This window comes from Coccinella septempunctata, chromosome 2 (genome assembly GCF_907165205.1).
Source record: "Coccinella septempunctata chromosome 2, icCocSept1.1, whole genome shotgun sequence".
Lineage (NCBI taxonomy): Eukaryota > Metazoa > Arthropoda > Insecta > Coleoptera > Coccinellidae > Coccinella > Coccinella septempunctata.
This window is the reverse complement of record NC_058190.1, coordinates 31,035,640-31,060,805: the sequence shown is the minus strand read 5'-3', so window position 1 is coordinate 31,060,805 and position 25,166 is coordinate 31,035,640. Positions and strand designations below refer to the sequence as shown.

At 39.0% G+C, this 25,166-nt stretch overlaps 1 protein-coding gene across 1 annotated transcript in view; it reads right to left on the bottom strand.

Moving 5' to 3' along the window:
• The window catches only part of LOC123308715 (sodium-dependent noradrenaline transporter-like), an 81,203-nt gene that overhangs the window by 9,354 nt on the left and 46,683 nt on the right, over positions 1-25,166 (bottom strand). The window contains exons 2-6 of the mRNA XM_044891493.1: positions 13,071-13,139; positions 11,902-12,144; positions 5,807-5,938; positions 3,492-3,554; positions 3,212-3,395 (exon numbers count right to left, since the gene is read on the bottom strand). Coding sequence (XP_044747428.1) covers positions 3,212-3,395; positions 3,492-3,554; positions 5,807-5,938; positions 11,902-12,144; positions 13,071-13,139 — 691 coding nt within the window. The remainder of the gene's footprint in view (positions 1-3,211; positions 3,396-3,491; positions 3,555-5,806; positions 5,939-11,901; positions 12,145-13,070; positions 13,140-25,166) is intronic.

The window sequence follows — 25,166 nt, the reverse complement described above, 5'->3', positions numbered from 1 at the left end:
CAATTTTGAATTTATATACTCGCATACTGTTTATATTTCCGTTGTTAGGTTTTGTGATTTCAGTTATCTTACTGAGTTTGACTTGTGAAAGCAATTGTATGTGTTGCAATTCATGAATAAATGTCTCTCTCTCTCTCTCTCTCTCTCATGGGGCAGCGGTCGATTACTCTAATTCTATCAACTTTACATATTTACATTTTTGAATTCCTTGTTGAATTTGAATATAAGTTCGATAGCACAACTATGTCTGAAATCTCAACGGTTTTCGAGAAATTTGACTTTTCATTAATATTTTGACAGTTTGAGGTCTTTACATAGAGGACTATAGCTCCGTCCGTATTCTATGTAATTGATTCAAACTTGCACTAGATAGACTTTCTGTCTTATCAATGAATGATACACTGAAAAATTTTCTTTGTAAATACTCATATTATATACAGGGTCCACGAAAACGTAGATCCATTATCAAAACAGAAATTCATCAAAATCTTTATTTTTTTAAATGGCAACCCATATTTATATATGGTATATAATATGATTATTTACAGAGAAATTTTTTTTAACTGGCAACTCATATATTTTCTGTTAATTATTCAAAATAACTAAAAGCGAACAAAAAATGTTTAAACAATGAACAGAAAAAAATATGGGGTATTGCTATTAAAAAATTAAGATTTTGATGAATTTCTGTTTTGATAATGGATCTACGTTTTCGTGGACCCTGTATACAGGATTAGAAGTATTTAGAGGCTGACTACAGAAATATCGAAAACCGTTAAAAATAAAGGTTGCTTAAATTACAAAAAAGGAGTACACCAGTATAATCGCTATACCGGGTGTCCCAGAGCTTTTAGGCCAGCAAATATCTCAGTTACCTGCGGAAAAAAAAAATTGAAAAAAATACTTGTCGTAGGAGACCATACGCTCTTTCATGCAGCATAGCAAAATCCACCCCCTGACAAACAACCCCCGAGAAACCACCCCTAACTTTTGTTTTTCAAATGGCACACCCATGTTTGTTGTGCTTCAACTTACAGTTTTTTTCATTTCTCATTCAATGATGTATCATGGTAGCTAGAATGGCTTGCAGAATTATGGAAAATAAAAATACAAATGAAATACGAATTTATACGCTCAGCTGTATTGTTACTGCAACATTATACTAAAGAAAATGTTCAAAATGTTGGCCAGCACTTGCCACACATGCTTCAAGTCACCAATCACTTTTTCTTGTCTCTACAATGTGGACTAATTCGATCAGTCCAATTAACAGTACCCACTAACGAATTCAATTTTATCGAGTGACTATCTTTACAACTACATATTATGATATATCATTGATTGAGAATTAAAAAGAGCTGTCAGTTGAAGCCAAACAAACAGGGGGGTGCCATTTGAAAAACAAAAGTTAGGGGTTGTTTATCAGGGGGTGGATTTTGCTATGCTGCATGAAAGAGCGTATGGTCTCCTACGACAAGTATTTTTTTCAATTTTTTTTTTCCGCAGGTAATAACTGAGATATCTGCTGGCCTAAAAGCTCTGGGACAACCGGTATAGGATTATGACTACACACCGAATTTCGTGTAATTACCTCCAAAAACAAATGAGTTATGAAGAAAAAATGAAAATCTTGATTTTCAGTTTTTTCGAGATATCTCTGGAACCATCAGAGATATTTGGGAACTGTTTCCACCCACCTACTCATCCTTGAATAACGCAACTTTTTGGTAATTTAAGCTACCCTGTATTTCTAACGGTTTTCGATATCCCTGTAGTCCCCCTCTAAATAGTTCTAACCCTGTATAATATAGGTATTTACAAAAAAAAAATTTAGTGTATCATTTATTGACTAGACATAGTTCAAATTCGAATCAATTACATAGAATAGGGACGGTGCTATAGTCCTTTATGTAAGTACCTCAAACTGTCAAAATTAATAGAAAGTCAAATTTCACGAAAACCGTTGAGAATTCAGACATAATTGTGTTTTCAAACTTATATTTAAATTCAACAAGGTATTCAAAAATGTAAAAATATATAGGGTGTTCCATTTAAAATAGCGAATTAGATAGCTGCGCAGAAGAAACGAAACACTAATTTTAGGAGATGCTCACTTAAAAAGAGTAAAGTGTTACTCTTCTATTTAAAATTAATATAATTAGAGTAATCGACTGCTGCCCCGTGGCGCTGACACCCTGTATATGAAAGCGATGATTTATCCTCGATGAAAAACTCGACATTTCTTTAGTAGATTTCTTCATTTCAGAAAATACCCAAATAGGTAGATTTCTTTCAATTAGATTTCGCTAAGTTTTGTTTACATTCAGAAACTGAGGAGTTTTTTGATCTTATCTAACAAGCGATAGTTCCTACAGAGCTTACAGGCGCCTCATTTCAAGAAATGAGATTCTTGAGTCGAAGACGTTAGACATCGGCTTTTTATAAGCAAACCAACAAAAATTTGATTTGTCTGAGAGATTATCGGTATATCTTGCAAGGACTTCACGGACAACTTCGTGACTGCTTCATTCCGATGATTTCTTGAACGTTTCACTCGATTTTTAATTTGACATACTAAAATCTATTTCCGTGCTGACAATCGCAAAATTGTCTTCGTCATAACGATAAATGGATTACTAGTTCAACTCATTCTGACCTAGTTTGATCTCGTGAAACTTCATAATGCCTCGATAGAAATATCTCAAATTTTACTTATCCACAGTTCTTGGACCTACTGAGAGCAGGGATGGGCGTTCTGGGTAAATGTTGGTCTCAGTAAAACAGGAATAAGTATCTCGACTAAAATTGAAAATTCCCAAAATGTTGTAGTGTATCGCAATTCTATGAAATGAAATTCCATTAAGGAAGGATCATTCTGGAATTCCTCATTTCAAATTGAAATTTCAAGTGAAGAATTGAATCTTTCAGTAATAGATTCGAAATTATGTACATTACAAATTGGGTTGAAAAAATTTTCAACTCTATCACGTTCATTCTAGAAATCTCATAGTTCCTATAATAGTATTCCCCTTTCTATGGCACGGAAATTGATATCAGATGAGCAATTCACCGAAAAAAGTTTGTCAATAATAAACACAAATAAATTTGTGTCGTGAGCATAAGAGACAAATGGGATGAACCGTTTGATTCATTCTTTTATTTGGCGTGATGAGTTCTCATCGTAACCGAAACATGTTAATTTCATACTCACTGAAAAAATTCTGACGCTGGTGTATGTTGATTCGTGGAAAAATTATTCGGAATACTGAGTGATTTATTGTCTCCACTAAGTGGTGTCATGCTTTCCCAACATTTCTCAGTATTCCATGAGTTATTACAATGAAGCCATGGAAGTTCTGAAGTTATACTAGTTCCAAGGAAATAAAGTGCCCAGGCTGTAACAGAATAGGTATTACATTTACTTATTATAAAGTATTACCTAAATGCTTTGACGTTTTTCTACCTATAAGATATTAAGTAATACCACTCACCTATGATAACATTATAATAGAATGAAACGTAAAATGCAATTAGCACAGCACAAAATCCAACACCTGGAAAATATGATATGATTAAAAAAGTTCGCGCTTTTTCTGGTTTTCTGGCATTATCCGTAGGTATTCAGTTGGAATATGGGGATGAATTAAGATGTGCCAAAATTAATGGAAATTAACTACCCTCTTCTTCGATCAAAAATATTTGGAAAAGTTCAAATTTTTTTTTTCCTTCCTTTTTTGAAGGAGCACATGTCGTCAAAGGTATGAATTTGGATTTTATTTGTACTTCCCCAGCGAACATCGAGACATTTTGACAATTGGTACTCAGAATCTCGAACTAATACTGTGAAGAAACTATAAAATTCCAATCAGATGTCTCTGAAACTGTTATCCGCAGCACGCTCAAAATCATCAAGTAATTTATAAAGTATTCAACTTAGTACTTAATACAAAAGTATGATAACAACAATGAATTTTTCTTCGTACAGGGTTGACGAGTTAAAGTGTCCCTATACCTTATTGTCGAAACTAAAAAATCTACAAAACTTGTCTAGAATCGATTGAACTTTTATTTTTTATAATCCACCTTAATACAGGGTGCTCCGTTTTTTCCCTGTTGGTATAAACATTCTTATTTTAAATGGAACACCCTGTATTTTATGGTATTTTTGAATTCCTTGTCAAATTTTAAGATAACTTTGGTATAACAACCATGCTCCTATATAGCACCGATTCGAAGATATTTGACTTTTTCCTAAAATTTTGAAAGCTGTAGGTGCTCACTAAAGCAGCTGATACTAGTTTTCTAATGAATGTATAAAATCCAAATTTTTCCCAGCTCTTTTCAACATATTGGATCATACGTTACATCTCTATTTTTAGCAATCTGATATACAGGGTCTTCAAAAATTAAAATTTAAAATTCAAAGAGAAATTCAACCGAAACTTAATTTTTTTAAATGGCAATGTATGTTTTTTTTGTTCATCAGGTAGAGCAGGTTGAAATGACCAAAAAAATGTATTCGAACTTTTTCTGCAAAGTGAATAGTTTCAGAAACATGGACGAAAAAGTGCATTTTCCCGTAAGGACCAACGATAAATTATCAATTAGTGCTGCTGCAATATAGATTGCTTTGATTTTTTTGATAAACTTAATTAACTAGATAGACTAATGAAAATCAAAAAAACTCTTTCACTCATAATCAGTACTCGCTCCCAATAAAATTAAATTATTTCAATTTCAAAGGGAGACTCAACTAACAGATACATTTTTCTCAAAATAATCAAGTAGTTGTCTGACAACATAGAAGAAAACTCAAAAATACACAATTAAATGAGTGCTATTAACTTCACAGAAAAAGTTTAGATACATTTTCTTGCTGTATATCAGATTGGTAAAAATAGAGATGTAACGTATGATCCAATATGTTGACAAGAGCTGGGCAAAATTGGGTTTTTTAAGTGTCAGCTATTTTAGTTTAGCCCACAGTTAGAGATCCACGTGATTGAAATTTTCATGGTATATCCGCAGCTATAGTTTGGGCTCATAAATGTAGAGAATCGTACTGAATTTCATGATTTTATCTGCCGCAGTTACGCAGAAAAAAAAATCCATCTTAAGGGTCGGGTTAGGGTGAGTTTAGGCATAAAAATTCATTGAACATGTAATATGTCTTTTTCAGTGTAGAATAAAACTGTAAATAATTGACCACTTATACTGGGACACATGATGATTGCAATACACTATTTCAATATGTATATTACGAATAATAATGAAGAGCAAATTTAATTCATTTCATTGGAATTCGTCTCTTTTTGGATATAATATTGAATTTTCTTTAACTTTTTCATTTGAAAATAATTTACATCTTGATAAAGTAAATAACACAGTCATCAGAATATTATTATCCCAATAAGTTGTAATACCAATAGGTGCGAAGCTGAAATTTCTCAAAAAATTTGTAACTTAGGTAGGTACAAATTATTGCAACCACAGAAAGAACAATTTTTTGGGGACCCATTATCTACGAAGCTGCATCTGGTTGCCACCAATTTTGGGGTTTTTGATGAGATGGAAGTCCTGAATGTTTTCTTATAACTCTTGGTTTGCAACTTCATACTCGAATAATACGAAATTAGTACTAGATTTGATTTCACCATGACCTTCAATTCAGGTTTACTAAATGAAACATATGAATACCTAGATATAATTACCTCTTCGAATAGTTATCAATCGATATATTTTCTGACCAAAGACCAAACTCCGTCAGTACTGCAAAGAACTGATTGTGAAGATAGCTATTACCTACCTTTGAATAATGGACAAATTCTCCAGAGGCTCACTGGCCCTTGCCTATTGAATTGTCCCAGAATAAGCTCCATATAAAACAGAGGGACTGCTCCGAATATCAACATCAAAGTGTAGGGAATTAAGAAGGCACCTAAAATTTTATCTCTCAATCGATTTCATATTAAGACGGGTATTCTAAGGACGAACACCTTATCAGATTTACCGCAGTGACCTAGACCGTTACGGGAACTAATGATCGAAAATAATTCGGAATATAGCGTAAAATATTTTTAATTTTTCGCTTGGAAATCCGTTAGTTAATAGTTTTTTTGCTAATGAAAGAATGTGATAATCTCAGTTTGATGTCAAATTGCTGTAATGCTCAATGAAAATACCGATAAATATGACCTATTTGGGTGTTGCAAAATGGTGTATGAGCTGGTCCAAAATCATGTAATACCATATTAAGTATATAAGGTATACATATACCACTCATAGATATTGGGATATTGTTCTTACTGTTATTAGAAGCATGCGAAGGAAGAGGATGCTAGTTGCAACCAACATTATAAAAGAAAAAAAAGTTTTCTTTCAAACTTCAGCTGTTAATATATTATCAACTAATTAAAACTACTATTGGATTGAGTGGCCACGACACCACGACACTTCTTTCGCTATCTGAAGTTAGCTATTGTGATATAGAGAAATATGTGTCGTGGTTCAAATATTCTCTTTTGTAAAAATCATATAATCGTTCAAAGTAAATCTACGATTCGGATTAAGAAATTTTTTGCTAATACAAAACATGTCCTGGAAGAAATACGGTTAGAAATTGACTTCATTCAGTTACATCCAGTGAGAAATAACTATTCAGCTCCAAATTCGCAAAATACTAGATTTTGTCTTAAAAAAAGTTATTTTTAGGTGACATCTAAGGATCTAAGGAGCTGTATATAAAATGGGGCTGCTCAATTAGAACGTTTTATGAAAAACCCATATTATTTTTTGAGAAAGAATCGCCCTTTATTTCCTTTAAACACAGGGTGTATTTGAAGGTGAGGCTTTTTTTTCAACAGAAGGTAGAACTGGTTGAAATACACTAAATAATCAACTATACAAAACTTTCAAAATGACATAGTTGAAAAAAAAAAGAAAATGATTACTGAAATAGATCCTGATACGACCCTAGACCGTATGTTAGCTGAATTATCGCAAAGCAGTGAGAAAAAACTTATCTCCTGATTCGACCATGTGGATTCGTTTAGGATATTGGCTCGTTCGATATTTACGTGGTAATGAAAATGGAAACTTTTGCCGAATTGTTCTCATTATTTTTTAGTAACTTACACGATTTTATGAAATTGCTCATTTCGATACCAACTGACAGAAGTGACTTAGGACACAAGTGTAAAAAATAGAATAATACTTCAAAATATCACCAATAAAATTCGTCTGAATTATTCACGAATTTTTTCACAATGGGCATCACAATCTTCTTTTTCGAACATTCCAACAATCGTAGTAAAAATGGGATGACATGGGGAAACATCATGGCACTTTTTCAACATAACTAACATAAGCACTTTCAAGAAACTGCCTCGATTTTCCAAATTTTTTTTTCACCCTATTTTGCACGATATAACAATAATGATTCTCTCAAAAGTGACCTGGTGCATCTAATCCGATGAACTTGGCACTGAACCAATCATTGTCCAGCCATAAGTTCATGTTTTGTTTCGTTTTTGCGATGCCGGAGTCAACTTCCACAGTCCCGTACATGAAATTTTATGAAATTTTTTTAGGGATTGAATCTCCGTCACCTTGGATATTTTGTAAATGAAATTTTTGGCTAAACGACTTATTTTGATGAGTTCTACCTTCTGTCAAAAAAAAGCCTCACCTTTGAAAACACCCTGTTTATAAAAGGTTAGAACAATTTAGGGGCGGACTACAGGAATATCGAAAACAGGGTGGCTTAAATTACAAAAAAGTAAACCGAATTTCGTGTAGTTATCTCCAAAAACAAATGAGTTATTAAGAAAAAAAGATAATCTTGATTTTCAGTTTTTCGAGATATCTGTTTACACCAACACACTCATCCTTAAATAACGCAACTTTTTTGTAATTTATATAGTATATAGTATATAGTGAGAAGGGGTTACAGTTCACTGCGACCTTAAGGTCTATTGTGCCCCCTAACAGAGCTGTTTTCATCGCGCCCTTTACAGCTCGCCTTCCAGATCTAGAGATCTGATGAAATCCAATATCTGGGACGGCTTCAACGAGGATAATTCCCCACTCTACAAGTTTCTCGTCCAAAGCACTCTTTTCTTTGGCTTACAATGGCAAAGCATTCCGTAACCAGGTGAATAGGAGTTTCCTCCTCCTCCCCACAGAATCTACACTCGTCTGTGTCCGACAAACCCATTCTCAACAGATGCTTCTTTAGGCGACAATGTCCTGTGAGAAAGCCAGTGAGTAGGTGTAGTTGGTTCTTACTGAGATCCAGATATTTTTTGGATCTAGCAGTTTCAAAGTTCCGAAGGAACTTTTTGGAGTGATCCATTCCTGGGAGATTCCGCCAGAGTTTTTCCCTTTCGGCTTTCTCCTTCTCCATAAACTCCTTCTTGTAGGTGCATTTTCCTATACCACAGAAGGGTTCTGGGCCAGTGAGTGGCGTTTGTGCGCTCTCCCTGGCAAGTTTATTGGCCTTCTCGTTTCCTACGATTCCCGAGTGACCGGGAACCCAGATTAAAGAGACCTTATTCTTCTTGCCTACATCATTGAGTTTATTCCGGCACTCCCAAATCAGCTTTGAATCGATGACATAGGAGCTCAGTGCCTTTACGGCAGCTTGACTATCTGTATGAATAGCTATATCACACTTCTGATAGTTTCTTTCTAGATTTACATCTAGGCATCTTTCGATTGCCAGTATTTCCGTTTGATGGACGCTTGTACAGGAGCCTAACGATAGTGCACACTTGGTACTTGGCCCATAAATCCCAGCGCCAGCTCCTGTAGCGGTTTTAGAACCATCTGTATACCATTTTAATGTATTTTCTTTAAGATTGTAGGCGGTGTACTCCCGTTCCCAATCTCTTCTTTTACTTAGCATTGTACTGAAATTTTTCTCAATGCTTACTTTCTTGATCATTAAGTCACTAGAAAGGTTTGCAGATGAGATGTAGTCGTTCAGGGAGGACCAAACTCTCTGACTCTTGATTCTCTCGTTACCTGTTCCTTCCTTAGATAATCTGAGGATGGCCTCATGAGCTACCCTATCAATCACTAGATGTAGAGGTGTGAGGTCTGTGATGATCTCAAGCGCCCTAGTTGGACACGTCCTCATGGCTCCTGTGATGCACACACAGGCAAGCCTTTGTACTCTGTCGAGCATTCTCCTCGTACTTACCTGACCTGCCTTAGCAAACCAGGCTACTGCCCCATATGTGATTATAGGTCTTACAATCATGACGTACATCCATCGCAGTATTTTTGGGTTACAGCCCCAATTCCTGCCGCATAGACGTCTGCACGCCATCAGAGCCCTTGTAGCTTTGCCAGTAGCATTATCAACATGCTTATTCCACAGAAGTTTGCTATCCAGGGTTATTCCTAGGTATTTGACTTCAGACCCCCACTCCAAGATATTACCGTTTAATGTTAACGTCTTCATGGCTGGAAGTTTCCTCTTCCGCGTGAACGGAACTACTGTGGTCTTGGTTGGGTTAACGTTCAACCCCACAGATAAGCACCACTGCTCAATAATTCTAAGGCCCTTCTGCATTATGTCGCAGAGAATGCCTTCGAATTTTCCTCTAATTATCAGGACTATGTCATCAGCATAGCCTACACATTCGAAGCCTAGCTCCGTTAGCCTGTGTAGAAGTTCATCTACTACTAGACTCCATAAGAGGGGAGATATTACCCCTCCCTGAGGTGTTCCACGAGTAGCTTTGACAGAGACGGTTTCATCGCCCATCGATGTCTCAGCTATTCTCGTCGTTAACACCTCATACATCCACTTTAAAATGGTATCATTCACTCCTCGCCTCCTAAGTGCATCTCTGACAGACACGTGTGTTGTGTTGTCAAAGGCCCCAGATACATCCAGGAAGGCACACATGGCGATTTCTTTGTTGTTCAGAGTTCTCTGGATGACTTCAGTCAACTGATACAGGGCGGTTTCCGTTGAACGTCCCGCCCTGTAAGCATGCTGACAATTGTGAAGTGGTATTTTCTCCAGATACTCCGTTCTTATGTAGTTATCCACTACTTTCTCCATCGTTTTTAGAAGAAACGATGTTAAGCAAATGGGTCTAAAGGATCGAGGGTCAGTCCCGTCCTTTTTCCCTACTTTTGGGATGAAGGTAACTCTTGCCCTTCTCCATCTTCTAGGTATTTGACCCAATGCCAAACTGCTCCTTGTGATATTTAATAGATGAGGGAGGATCTCCTCCACTCCTTTCTGCAGGAGTATCGGAAACACCCCATCCACTCCTGGGGATTTATACGGCTGAAAGGTGCTTATGGCCCATTCAAGTCGTTGCCTTGTGAATATTTTCTTAGCAATGTCCCAGTCCTCCTTGCGGGAGTTCTTGGTGTACTTCATTGCTGTTTCAGTATTATCTATTGGTTCACTACCTGGGAAGTGTGTTTTGAGAAGAAGACTGGCTCGTTCCTTCTCTCCTTCAGTGTAAGAACCATCTGGCTTCTTAAGCGACATAATGGGGTTAGTTCCCCCTTTTGCCATGACCTTCTGAAGTCTGGCTGCTGTGGGAGTGGAAGTGATATTTTCACAAAAGGCTTGAAAATTAAGTCTTTTGGCCTTCCTGATCTCCTTGTTGTACTGAGTGAGTTTCTCAGTATACCCTTGCCAGTTACTGTCTCGTTTGGCTCTGTTGAAGAGCCGACGGACTTCCTTTCGAAGGTTTGACAGGTTGTCATTCCACCAAGGAGCTTCTTTACTTGATCGAGCCTTGGTCAATGGGCAGCTAGAGTGAAATGCCTCCATCATTGCCTCACTTACCTGCTCTACGTGTTGCTCAAAATCGTAATGACGGTGTTTTTCTCGCCCTATTCCGATTTGTTCTAAATTATTCTTCAGATTGCTTCTGTAAAGAAACCAATCTGTTTTTCTGGGATTCCGAATCAAGGGGGGCGAGGTTATTTCTCCCTCCACCTTGAACTCGATAATTCTAGCAACCCTGTATTTTTAATGGTATCCGATATCCTCTAAATAGTTGTATAACAGATTATACGATTTTCACAAAATGAGTTTTTAAACCACAACACGTGTTTCACTATCACAATAGCATCTTCAGGTGGGTGAAGGTAAACTGAAAATCGTATAATCTGTTTTACGTTTCAACTATGAATTTTCATCAGGTATCGGCTACATCAATCAAATATTCATTCGAACCTTGTATAATCGTAAATATTTTCAGATACCTACTTTTCCAATTCATTCAAATTTAAACTACCAATTAAATAAAGGATCTAACAACCGCTGGAATGTTTATTATAACATAAGTACAATATTGGTGGATGAAAGTACTCCCCTTTTCTAGTTCCTCGAGGATATGTACAAACAAAGTAGGTATAATTCTATAAATATGGCATTATTTCAAATCACTCTGTTGGTTTTGTAAATTGAAAGAGAGAACGATATTTTCAATAATGGAGAGGTAACGCCATAACTGGCAATGAGTTAATAAAAAGAATTAATTTAGATGCTTGTATGAATATCAACAAGTGTTACAGTCATCGAACTAGCCAATTTGTCATGGTCAGGACAACGGAAGGGTGTACGTTCCATCGAAGAAGAGTAGATGATTACCATGGTTTTGGTCTTATTTGACCTTGTCAAAGCATTCCATCGCAGAAAGACTTATGTTGCTCTGATGAGGTCAAGTGGGACTGAAACCATGGTCAGCATCTACTCAGATTACAAATGATTTTTCGATATGGCTATCATTGGGTTCACATATTTAAAAAATTGGCAAGCCTCTGTTTGCATTTATACCCGTCTCGCCTAAAAACTAACTTTCGACAAAAAAAATCCGTTCTTGCAGCGTAAATCTGATAGGGGGTTTTTTTTTTCATTTTTACCTCCTCCATTTTTATAGCAGAGATAAGGAAATCTCCACACATTAGCCAAATCTACTGCGAAGCCAATAATTGATAATAAAAAGTCTGCGTTGGATCCCCAGGTCTCTCTGTTATCATCTTCGAACCGCGAATTAACTGAAAGACCCCCTGTCTCCCCCTCGTCCGCATCCTGGCTGGAGCTGGCCGAAAGTGCGAAGGATTCGTATCCTCTCTCGTCCTCTTCGAGCTGAACGTGAAGTTCTTCTGGAAATGGACGAATTTATGGAATTAGAGATGGTCTGACGCATTCACGTCACATGAAGGAATAAGGGAAGAATTGAATTAAGTGTCATTTCAAGGATGATGAAGTAATTTACATTGGTTGAAATGAATATCGGTGCGAATTTCTGCTGTTCAAATAAAACAATGCAGATATAGGAAATAGCAACTCAATGTTTGATCAAAGGATTTACTCTATATCTATAGGGCCTTCTTCAAAAATATCTCGTCTTATAGAAAGACAGGTATAATACAGAATGTAAGAAATAAAAACTCCTGTGAAAAAACTGTTCCAGTTTTGAGGTGTTCGATATGTAAAGTGCATCCAAGAACATTTGCCGTCAAGTAGGCTATGGAATCTGGAAATTTGTTATTCAGTGTCCATTCGTCTTTAATTAATCGAAATAAAATCATTTTCAGAAGAATTTCTAACTTATTCACGCAAAAGTTTTGCTTGACAGCTTCATCAAATTTGAAAAATAAATTTAAATTGTTGGTAACAGCTAAGCACAGGATATTAAACTTCGGAAATCCATAGCCTATTAGATGACGAATTTCTTTGAAAGCACGTTAGTATATCACATATCATGTAGAGAATATATACTGAAGAAGGGACAGTTTCATGTATTTCATCATAAAAAACGATCGCTTCGAATTCAATTCGAGTTCAATTCAATATCACTTTTTGATGATGAACTACTAAAATTCAAGTTTAGTTGTACGTAAACTCTATAATATAAGGGTCACATAAATCACAACATAGGTATGTGACGAACTTATTGAAGGCAATCTCTAATGGGATGTAGTGAACATAGCAAATACAACAATATTTAAAATGCTCATTAAGGGCTTTTTATAACTCATTAAGGGCAATCTCTAATGGGGGGTACAAGAATATTAAAGATACTCACTTTTCCTCAACGTACAGGTTAGAATTAGATTTGACGTTGTATTACTGCGCTTATACGGTTGTACCTTCCCTGCAAAGAAAGGTTATTTAGTAAACTATTATAAACCAATTAGGTTTATTTTTTATTGAATCTAATCGAAAGGAAGTGATAATTAAAGATGAATTGAAAATTATTCATATAAAATCTTCATTTCAGATCTGAGAAAATTGGAAATAGTAGTTCTTTTGTTATTATTTTAAATACACACGTAGCACCATCTCTGGTGCTACGTGTATTCATCCTTTTTGTTTGATGAAGAATGATAAACAAATACCTCCCAATATAATATTTTTGAACTGCTTAAAATATTTCACTGAGTTTAATCAGTTTTCTACATTTTCGAATTAGCTGTTGTTTGTTAGATACAGGCTGTCCCAAAACTAGTGAGTCAAACGTCGCACCACGATGGAGTAAACCAAATACTATAGAATGACACCAACAGTAGCTCAGCGAAAATGTACCGTTTCCAAAATAATTAGAATTTTATGAAAATACCTAATATTGCCGATTTTTTAACCATTTTTTTCAATCACAGGGCCAATTCGTGATTAAGGATAGCCTTTTTCGCTCATATTAATCCTAGATTATTATATTATCACTCATAATCGAAATTATTCCAAGTAATTAGATCAAAAATCACAAACTGGCCCTATGTTTGAAAAAAAGAGCTCAAAAATTGCCAATTTTAGGTATTTTCAAAATATTCTATTTATTTTGGAAACGGTACATTTCCGCTGAACTAATGTTGGTGTTCTTCGATACTACCTATTTGGTCTACTCTATCGTAGTATGGCGTTTGATTCACTAGTTTTGGTACGAATGTGTAACTTGATTATATCCTTCAAGAATTGTCATGAAAATCGCTTTGCCATTTGAAAAATTTATGGATGACGTCATATCGCAAACTCGATACACGCTGTATTATATTTTCTCAGATAAAAAAGGGCGCAAAATACTAAGCGACCTGTTCGAGCATATCATATTGAAAAAAACTGTCGTTGTTTTACTGATTTTATTACCTACTAGTATAGCCAGGAGATCCACCTTGTAGGTAGATTCACCTTTACTGGCATATTCGCCTTTCGTCCGTAGCTCGGGCCTACGGCCCTCGCGATACGCCTTTTGTTCGTAGCTCGGGCCTTCGGCCCTCGCTCTATTCCCCTTTTATAAATATCTAGGCCAAAAACGTTTTTTCAAGAGTCCGATCGATTTAAGGCACCTCGTTCTGTGATCGCTGCCAAGATAATTCCGTCAAAACTGACGTTAACCTTTAAATCACACTCTGACATCGATTGTCAAAGTGCACTCACTTAATTTTCTCTGATAATCAATAGAAAATAATTTAATTCTGTGGAATGTCACTCGATTTTCAATAGACGTCAAAATTTTTCGAAATTCTTACGCTTTTTTAGGTAATATCGTTCGGGCTCCGGGAAAAAAAACAGGCCTATTTTAATTTCGGGTTCTTCGAGCTTAGTTCGACACCCATCCCGGCTCTCGAGCTACCGCGGATCTCTCAAGCTAATCAAATCAAATTGGTACCTTTTCGCGAAAATCGTGAATTTCGCGATTTTCTCACGCAATTTTCGGACACTTTTAGACGGGGTAAAAATACGATCTAGGCATTTTCGGAAAGCTCGATTCTTACTCTTGCGTTCCATTTACCGCTTTACCCGACCACGCGCCTTCGGCGCTCGCCATTTCAAATTTCCCATACCCTCCACCGACACTTCAACATGGCAAAAAATTTGATACGATTCAGTGATCATTTTTTATCAACGTTATAGTATTAACTAGCACGGCCAGGAGATCCACCTTGTAGGTAGATTCACCTTTACTGGCAGATTCGCCTTTCGTCCGTAGCTCGGGCCTACGGCCCTCGTAATACGCCTTTTGTTCGTAGCTCGGGCCTACGGCCCTCGCAATTCGCCTTTCGTCCATAGTTCGATTCCCCTTTTATAAATATCTAGGCCAAAAACGTTTTCTCAAAAGTCCGATCGATTTAAGGCACCTCGTTCTGTGATCGCTGCCAATTCCGTCAAAACTGACGTTAACCTTTAAATCACACTCTGACATCGATTGTCAAAGTGCACTAACACTTAATTTTCTCTGATAATCAATAGAAAATTATTTAATTTTGTGGAATGTCACTCGATTTTTAATAGACGTCAAAAATTTTCAAATTTCTTACGCTTTTTTAGGAAATTTCGTTCGGGCTCCGGGAAAAAGAACAGGCCTATTTTAATTTCGGGTCCTTCGAGCTTAGTTCGACACCCATACCGGCTCTCGAGCTACCGCGGATCCCTCAAGTTAATCAAATCAATTTGGTACCTTTTCGAGAAAATCGTGAATTTCGCGATTTTCTAACGCAATTTTCGGACACTTTTAGACGGGGTAAAAATACGATCTAGGCATTTTCGGAAAGCTCGATTCTTCCTCTAGCTATCCATGTACCGCTCTACCCGGCCACGCGCCTTCGGCGCTCGCCATTTCAAATTTCCCATACCCTCCCCCGACACTTCAACATGGCAAAAAATTTGATACGATTCAGTGATCATTTTTTATCAACGTTATTATATTGACTAGCACTGCCAGGAGATCCACCTTGTAGGTAGATTCACCTTTACTGGCAGATTCGCCTTTCGTCCGTAGCTCGGGCCTACGGCCCTCGCGATACGCCTTTTGTTCGCAGCTCGGGCCTACGGCCCTCGCAATTCGCCTTTCGTCCATAGTTCGATTCCCCTTTTATGAATATCTAGGCCAAAAACGTTTTTTTAAAAGTCCGATCGATTTAAAGCACCTCGTTCTGTGATCGCTGCCATTTCCGTCAAAACTGACGTTAACCTTTAAATCACACTCTGACATCGATTGTCAAAGTGCACTTACTCTTAATTTTCTCTGATAATCAATAGCAAATTATTTAATTTTGTGGAATGTCACTCGATTTTTAAAAGACGTCAAAAATTTTCAAATTTCTTACGCTTTTTTAGGAAATTTCGTTCGGGCTCCGGGAAAAAAAACAGGCCTATTTTAATTTCGGGTTCTTCGAGCTTAGTTCGACACCCATCCCGGCTCTCGAGCTATCGCGGATCTCTCAAGCTAATCAAATCAAATTGGTCCCTTTTCGCGAAAATCGTGAATTTCGCGATTTTCTCACGCAATTTTCGGACACTTCTAGACGGGGTAAAAATACGATCTAGGCATTTTCGGAAAGCTCGATTCTTACTCTTGCGTTCCATTTACCGCTCTACCCGGCCACGCGCCTTCGGCGCTCGCCATTTCAAATTTCCCATACCCTCCACCGACACTTCAACGTGGCAAAAAATTTGATACGATTCAGTGATCATTTTTTATCAACGTTATAGTATTAACTAGTATAGCCAGGAGATCCACCTTGTAGGTAGATTCACCTTTACTGGCAGATTCGCCTTTCGTCCGTAGCTCGGGCCTACGGCCCTCGCGATACGCCTTTTGTTCGTAGCTCGGGCCTTCGGCCCTCGCTCGATTCCCCTTTTATAAATATCTAGGCCAAAAACGTTTTTTAAAAGCCCGATCGATTTAAGGCACCTCGTTCTGTGATCGCTGCCAAGCCGTCAAAACTGACGTTAACCTTTAAATCACACTCTGACATCGATTGTCAAAGTGCACTTTCACTTAATTTTCTCTGATAATCAATAGAAAATAATTTAATTTTGTGGAATGTCACTCGATTTTTAATAGACGTCAAAAATTTTCAAAATTCTTACGCTTTTTTAGGTAATATCGTTCGGGCTCCGGGAAAAAAAACAGGCCTATTTTAATTTCGGGTTCTTCGAGCTTAGTTCGACACCCATCCCGGCTCTCGAGCTATCGCGGATCTCTCAAGCTAATCAAATCAAATTGGTCCCTTTTCGCGAAAATCGTGAATTTCGCGATTTTCTCACGCAATTTTCGGACACTTCTAGACGGGGTAAAAATACGATGTAGGCATTTTCGGAAAGCTCGATTCTTACTCTTGCGTTCCATTTACCGCTCTACCCGGCCACGCGCCTTCGGCGCTCGCCATTTCAAATTTCCCATACCCTCCACCGACACTTCAACGTGGCAAAAAATTTGATACGATTCAGTGATCATTTTTTATCAACGTTATAGTATTAACTAGTATAGCCAGGAGATCCACCTTGTAGGTAGATTCACCTTTACTGGCAGATTCGCCTTTCGTCCGTAGCTCGGGCCTACGGCCCTCGCGATACGCCTTTTGTTCGTAGCTCGGGCCTTCGGCCCTCGCTCGATTCCCCTTTTATAAATATCTAGGCCAAAAACGTTTTTTAAAAGCCCGATCGATTTAAGGCACCTCGTTCTGTGATCGCTGCCAAGCCGTCAAAACTGACGTTAACCTTTAAATCACACTCTGACATCGATTGTCAAAGTGCACTTTCACTTAATTTTCTCTGATAATCAATAGAAAATAATTTAATTTTGTGGAATGTCACTCGATTTTTAATAGACGTCAAAAATTTTCAAAATTCTTACGCTTTTTTAGGTAATATCGTTCGGGCTCCGGGAAAAAAAACAGGCCTATTTTAATTTCGGGTTCTTCGAGCTTAGTTCGACACCCATCCCGGCTCTCGAGCTATCGCGGATCTCTCAAGCTAATCAAATCAAATTGGTCCCTTTTCGCGAAAATCGTGAATTTCGCGATTTTCTCACGCAATTTTCGGACACTTCTAGACGGGGTAAAAATACGATCTAGGCATTTTCGGAAAGCTCGATTCTTACTCTTGCGTTCCATTTACCGCTCTACCCGGCCACGCGCCTTCGGCGCTCGCCATTTCAAATTTCCCATACCCTCCACCGACACTTCAACGTGGCAAAAAATTTGATACGATTCAGTGATCATTTTTTATCAACGTTATAGTATTAACTAGTATAGCCAGGAGATCCACCTTGTAGGTAGATTCACCTTTACTGGCAGATTCGCCTTTCGTCCGTAGCTCGGGCCTACGGCCCTCGCGATACGCCTTTTGTTCGTAGCTCGGGCCTTCGGCCCTCGCTCGATTCCCCTTTTATAAATATCTAGGCCAAAAACGTTTTTTAAAAGCCCGATCGATTTAAGGCACCTCGTTCTGTGATCGCTGCCAAGCCGTCAAAACTGACGTTAACCTTTAAATCACACTCTGACATCGATTGTCAAAGTGCACTTTCACTTAATTTTCTCTGATAATCAATAGAAAATAATTTAATTTTGTGGAATGTCACTCGATTTTTAATAGACGTCAAAAATTTTCAAAATTCTTACGCTTTTTTAGGTAATATCGTTCGGGCTCCGGGAAAAAAAACAGGCCTATTTTAATTTCGGGTTCTTCGAGCTTAGTTCGACACCCATCCCGGCTCTCGAGCTACCGCGGATCTCTCAAGCTAATCAAATCAAATTGGTATCTTTTCGCGAAAATCGTGAATTTCGCGATTTTCTCACGCAATTTTCGGACACTTCTAGACGGGGTAAAAATACGATCTAGGCATTTTCGGAAAGCTCGATTCTTACTCTTGCGTTCCATTTACCGCTCTACCCGGCCACGCGCCTTCGGCGCTCGCCATCTCAAATTTCCCATACCCTCCACCGACACTTCAACGTGGCAAAAAATTTGATACGATTCAGTGATCATTTTTTATCAACGTTATAGTATTAACTAGTATAGCCAGGAGATCCACCTTGTAGGTAGATTCACCTTTACTGGCAGATTCGCCTTTCGTCCGTAGCTCGGGCCTTCGGCCCTCGCGATACGCCTCTTGTTCGTAGCTCGGGCCTTCGGCCCTCGCTCGATTCCCCTTTTATAAATATCTAGGCCAAAAACGTTTTTTAAAAGCCCGATCGATTCAAGGCACCTCGTTCTGTGATCGCTGCCAAGCCGTCAAAACTGACGTTAACCTTTAAATCACACTCTGACATCGATTGTCAAAGTGCACTTTCACTTAATTTTCTCTGATAATCAATAGAAAATAATTTAATTTTGTGGAATGTCACTCGATTTTTAATAGACGTCAAAAATTTTCAAAATTCTTACGCTTTTTTAGGTAATATCGTTCGGGCTCCGGGAAAAAAAACAGGCCTATTTTAATTTCGGGTTCTTCGAGCTTAGTTCGACACCCATCCCGGCTCTCGAGCTACCGCGGATCTCTCAAGCTAATCAAATCAAATTGGTACCTTTTCGCGAAAATCGTGAATTTCGCGATTTTCTCACGCAATTTTCGGACACTTTTAGACGGGGTAAAAATAAGATCTAGGCATTTTCGGAGAGCTCGATTCTTCTTCTAGCGTTCCATGTACCGCTCTACCCAGCCACGCGCCTTCGGCGCTCACCATCTCAAATTTCCCATACCCTCCCCCGACACTTCAACGTGGCAAAAAATTTGATACGATTCAGTGATCATTTTTTATCAACGTTATAGTATTAACTAGTATAGCCAGGAGATCCACCTTGTAGGTAGATTCACCTTTACTGGCAGATTCGCCTTTCATCCGTAGCTCGGGCCTTCGGCCCTCGCGATACGCCTCTTGTTCGTAGCTCGGGCCTTCGGCCCTCGCTCGATTCCCCTTTTATAAATATCTAGGCCAAAAACGTTTTTTAAAAGCCCGATCGATTTAAGGCACCTCGTTCTGTGATCGCTGCCAAGCCGTCAAAACTGACGTTAACCTTTAAATCACACTCTGACATCGATTGTCAAAGTGCACTTTCACTTAATTTTCTCTGATAATCAATAGAAAATAATTTAATTTTGTGGAATGTCACTCGATTTTTAATAGACGTCAAAAATTTTCGAAATTCTTACGCTTTTTTAGGTAATATCGTTCGGGCTCCGGGAAAAAAAACAGGCCTATTTTAATTTCGGGTTCTTCGAGCTTAGTTCGACACCCATCCCGGCTCTCGAGCTACCGCGGATCTCTCAAGCTAATCAAATAACTTTGGCACCTTTTCGCGAAAATCGTGAATTTCGCGATTTTCTCACGCAATTTTCGGACACTTTTAGACGGGGTAAAAATACGATCTAGGCATTTTCGGAAAGCTCGATTCTTACTCTTGCGTTCCATTTACCGCTCTACCCGGCCACGCGCCTTCGGCGCTCACCATTTCAAATTTCCCATACCCTCCACCGACACTTCGACATGGCAAAAAATTTGATACGATTCGGTGATCATTTTTTATCAACGTTATAGTATTAACTAGTATAGCCAGGAGATCCACCTTGTAGGTAGATTCACCTTTACTGACAGATTCGCCTTTCGTCCGTAGCTCGGGCCTACGGCCCTCGCGATACGCCTTTTGTTCGTAGCTCGGGCCTTCGGCCCTCGCTCGATTCCCCTTTTATGAATATCTAGGCCAAAAACGTTTTTTAAAAGCCCGATCGTTTTAAGGCACCTCGTTCTGTGATCGCTGCCAAGCCGTCAAAACTGACGTTAACCTTTAAATCACACTCTGACATCGATTGTCAAAGTGCACTTTCACTTAATTTTCTCTGATAATCAATAGAAAATAATTTAATTTTGTGGAATGTCACTCGATTTTTAATAGACGTCAAAAATTTTCAAAATTCTTACGCTTTTTTAGGTAATATCGTTCGGGCTCCGGGAAAAAAAACAGGCCTATTTTAATTTCGGGTTCTTCGAGCTTAGTTCGACACCCATCCCGGCTCTCGAGCTACCGCGGATCTCTCAAGCTAATCAAATCAAATTGGTACCTTTTCGCGAAAATCGTGAATTTCGCGATTTTCTCACGCAATTTTCGGACACTTCTAGACGGGGTAAAAATACGATCTAGGCATTTTCTGAAAGCTCGATTCTTACTCTTGCGTTCCATTTACCGCTCTACCCGGCCACGCGCCTTCGGCGCTCGGCATTTCAAATTTCCCATACCCTCCCCCGACACTTCAACATGGCAAAAAATTTGATACGATTCGGTGATCATTTTTATCAACGTTATAGTATTAACTAGCATGGCCAGGAGATCCACCTTGTAGGTAGATTCACCTTTACTGGCAGATTCGCCTTTCGTCCGTAGCTCGGGCCTACGGCCCTCGCGATACGCCTTTTGTCCATAGCTCGATTCCCCTTTTATAAATATCTGAGCCAAAAACGTTTTTTTGAAAGCCCGATCGATGTAAGGCTTATCGTTCTGTGATCGCTGCCAAGATAATTCCGTCAAAACTGACGTTAACCTTTAAATCACACTCTGACATCGATTGTCAAAGTGCACTCACTTAATTTTCTCTGATAATCAATAGAAAATAATCTAATTTTGTGGAATGTCACTCGATTTTTAATAGACGTCAAAAATTTTCAAATTTGTTACGCTTTTTTTAGGTAATTTCGTTCGGGCTCCGGGAAAAAGAACAGGCCTATTTTAATTTCGGGTCCTTCGAGCATAGTTCGACGCCCATCCCGGCTCTCGAGCTACCGCAGATCTCTCAAGCTAATCAAAACAATTTGGTACCTTTTCGGGAAAATCGTGAATTTCGCGATTTTCTCACGCAATTTTCGGACACTTTTAGACGGGGTAAAAATACGATCTAGGCATTTTCGGAAAGCTCGATTCTTCCTCTAGATATTTACACCCAGCATGTCCCCGCGTCGCGCCTTCGGCGCTCGCCATTTCAAATTTCCCATACCCTCCACCGACACTTCAACATGGCAAAAAATTTGATACGATTCAGTGATCATTTTTTATCAACGTTATAGTATTAATTAACTAGTATAGCCAGGAGATCCACCTTGTAGGTAGATTCACCTTTACTGGCAGATTCGCCTTTCGTCCGTAGCTCGGGCCTTCGGCCCTCGCTCGATTCCCCTTTTATAAATATCTAGGCCAAAAACGTTTTTTAAAAGCCCGATCGATTTAAGGCACCTCGTTCTGTGATCGCTGCCAAGCCGTCAAAACTGACGTTAACCTTTAAATCACACTCTGACATCGATTGTCAAAGTGCACTTTCATTTAATTTTCTCTGATAATCAATAGAAAATAATTTAATTTTGTGGAATGTCACTCGATTTTTAATAGACGTCAAAAATTTTCAAAATTCTTACGCTTTTTTAGGTAATATCGTTCGGGCTCCGGGAAAAAAAACAGGCCTATTTTAATTTCGGGTTCTTCGAGCTTAGTTCGACACCCATCCCGGCTCTCGAGCTACCGCGGATCTCTCAAGCTAATCAAATCAAATTGGTAACTTTTCGCGAAAATCGTGAATTTCGCGATTTTCTCACGCAATTTTCGGACACTTCTAGACGGGGTAAAAATACGATCTAGGCATTTTCGGAAAGCTCGATTCTTACTCTTGCGTTCCATTTACCGCTCTACCCGGCCACGCGCCTTCGGCGCTCGCCATTTCAAATTTCCCATACCCTCCACCGACACTTCAACGTGGCAAAAAATTTGATACGATTCGGTGATCATTTTTTATCAACGTTATAGTATTAACTAGTATAGCCAGGAGATCCACCTTGTAGGTAGATTCACCTTTACTGGCAGATTCGCCTTTCGTCCGTAGCTCGGGCCTTCGGCCCTCGCGATACGCCTTTTGTTCGTAGCTCGGGCCTTCGGCCCTCGCTCGATTCCCCTTTTATAAATATCTAGGCCAAAAACGATCGATTTAAGGCACCTCGTTCTGTGATCGCTGCCAAGCCGTCAAAACTGACGTTAACCTTTAAATCACACTCTGACATCGATTGTCAAAGTGCACTTTCACTTAATTTTCTCTGATAATCAATAGAAAATAATTTAATTTTGTGGAATGTCACTCGATTTTTAATAGACGTCAAAAATTTTCAAAATTCTTACGCTTTTTTAGGTAATATCGTTCCGGCTCCGGGAAAAAAAACAGGCCTATTTTAATTTCGGGTTCTTCGAGCTTAGTTCGACACCCACCCGGCTCTCGAGCTACCGCGGATCTCTCAAGCTAATCAAATCAAATTGGTACCTTTTCGCGAAAATCGTGAATTTCGCGATTTTCTCACGCAATTTTCGAACACTTCTAGACGGGGTAAAAATACGATCTAGGCATTTTCGGAAAGCTCGATTCTTCCTCTAGCGTTCCATGTACCGCTCTACCCGGCCACGCGCCTTCGGCGCTCGCCATTTCAAATTTCCCATACCCTCCACCGACACTTCAACGTGGCAAAAAATTTGATACGATTCGGTGATCATTTTTTATCAACGTTATAGTATTAACTAGTATAGCCAGGAGATCCACCTTGTAGGTAGATTCACCTTTACTGGCAGATTCGCCTTTCGTCCGTAGCTCGGGCCTTCGGCCCTCGCGATACGCCTTTTGTTCGTAGCTCGGGCCTTCGGCCCTCGCTCGATTCCCCTTTTATAAATATCTAGGCCAAAAACGTTTTTTAAAAGCCCGATCGATTCAAGGCACCTCGTTCTGTGATCGCTGCCAAGCCGTCAAAACTGACGTTAACCTTTAAATCACACTCTGACATCGATTGTCAAAGTGCACTTTCACTTAATTTTCTCTGATAATCAATAGAAAATAATTTAATTTTGTGGAATGTCACTCGATTTTTAATAGACGTCAAAAATTTTCAAAATTCTTACGCTTTTTTAGGTAATATCGTTCGGGCTCCGGGAAAAAAAACAGGCCTATTTTAATTTCGGGTTCTTCGAGCTTAGTTCGACACCCATCCCGGCTCTCGAGCTACCGCGGATCTCTCAAGCTAATCAAATCAAATTGGTACCTTTTCGCGAAAATCGTGAATTTCGCGATTTTCTCACGCAATTTTCGAACACTTCTAGACGGGGTAAAAATACGATCTAGGCATTTTCGGAAAGCTCGATTCTTCCTCTAGCGTTCCATGTACCGCTCTACCCGGCCACGCGCCTTCGGCGCTCGCCATTTCAAATTTCCCATACCCTCCACCGACACTTCAACGTGGCAAAAAATTTGATACGATTCGGTGATCATTTTTTATCAACGTTATAGTATTAACTAGTATAGCCAGGAGATCCACCTTGTAGGTAGATTCACCTTTACTGGCAGATTCGCCTTTCGTCCGTAGCTCGGGCCTTCGGCCCTCGCGATACGCCTTTTGTTCGTAGCTCGGGCCTTCGGCCCTCGCTCGATTCCCCTTTTATAAATATCTAGGCCAAAAACGTTTTTTAAAAGCCCGATCGATTCAAGGCACCTCGTTCTGTGATCGCTGCCAAGCCGTCAAAACTGACGTTAACCTTTAAATCACACTCTGACATCGATTGTCAAAGTGCACTTTCACTTAATTTTCTCTGATAATCAATAGAAAATAATTTAATTTTGTGGAATGTCACTCGATTTTTAATAGACGTCAAAAATTTTCAAAATTCTTACGCTTTTTTAGGTAATATCGTTCGGGCTCCGGGAAAAAAAACAGGCCTATTTCAATTTCGGGTTCTTCGAGCTTAGTTCGACACCCATCCCGGCTCTCGAGCTACCGCGGATCTCTCAAGCTAATCAAATCAAATTGGTACCTTTTCGCGAAAATCGTGAATTTCGCGATTTTCTCACGCAATTTTCGGACACTTCTAGACGGGGTAAAAATACGATCTAAGCATTTTCGGAAAGCTCGATTCTTACTCTTGCGTTCCATTTACCGCTCTACCCGGCCACGCGCCTTCGGCGCTCGCCATTTCAAATTTCCCATACCCTCCACCGACACTTCAACGTGGCAAAAAATTTGATACGATTCAGTGATCATTTTTTATCAACGTTATAGTATTAACTAGTATAGCCAGGAGATCCACCTTGTAGGTAGATTCACCTTTACTGGCAGATTCGCCTTTCGTCCGTAGCTCGGGCCTTCGGCCCTCGCGATACGCCTTTTGTTCGTAGCTCGGGCCTTCGGCCCTCGCTCGATTCCCCTTTTATAAATATCTAGGCCAAAAACGTTTTTTAAAAGCCCGATCGATTTAAGGCACCTCGTTCTGTGATCGCTGCCAAGCCGTCAAAACTGACGTTAACCTTTAAATCACACTCTGACATCGATTGTCAAAGTGCACTTTCACTTAATTTTCTCTGATAATCAATAGAAAATAATTTAATTTTGTG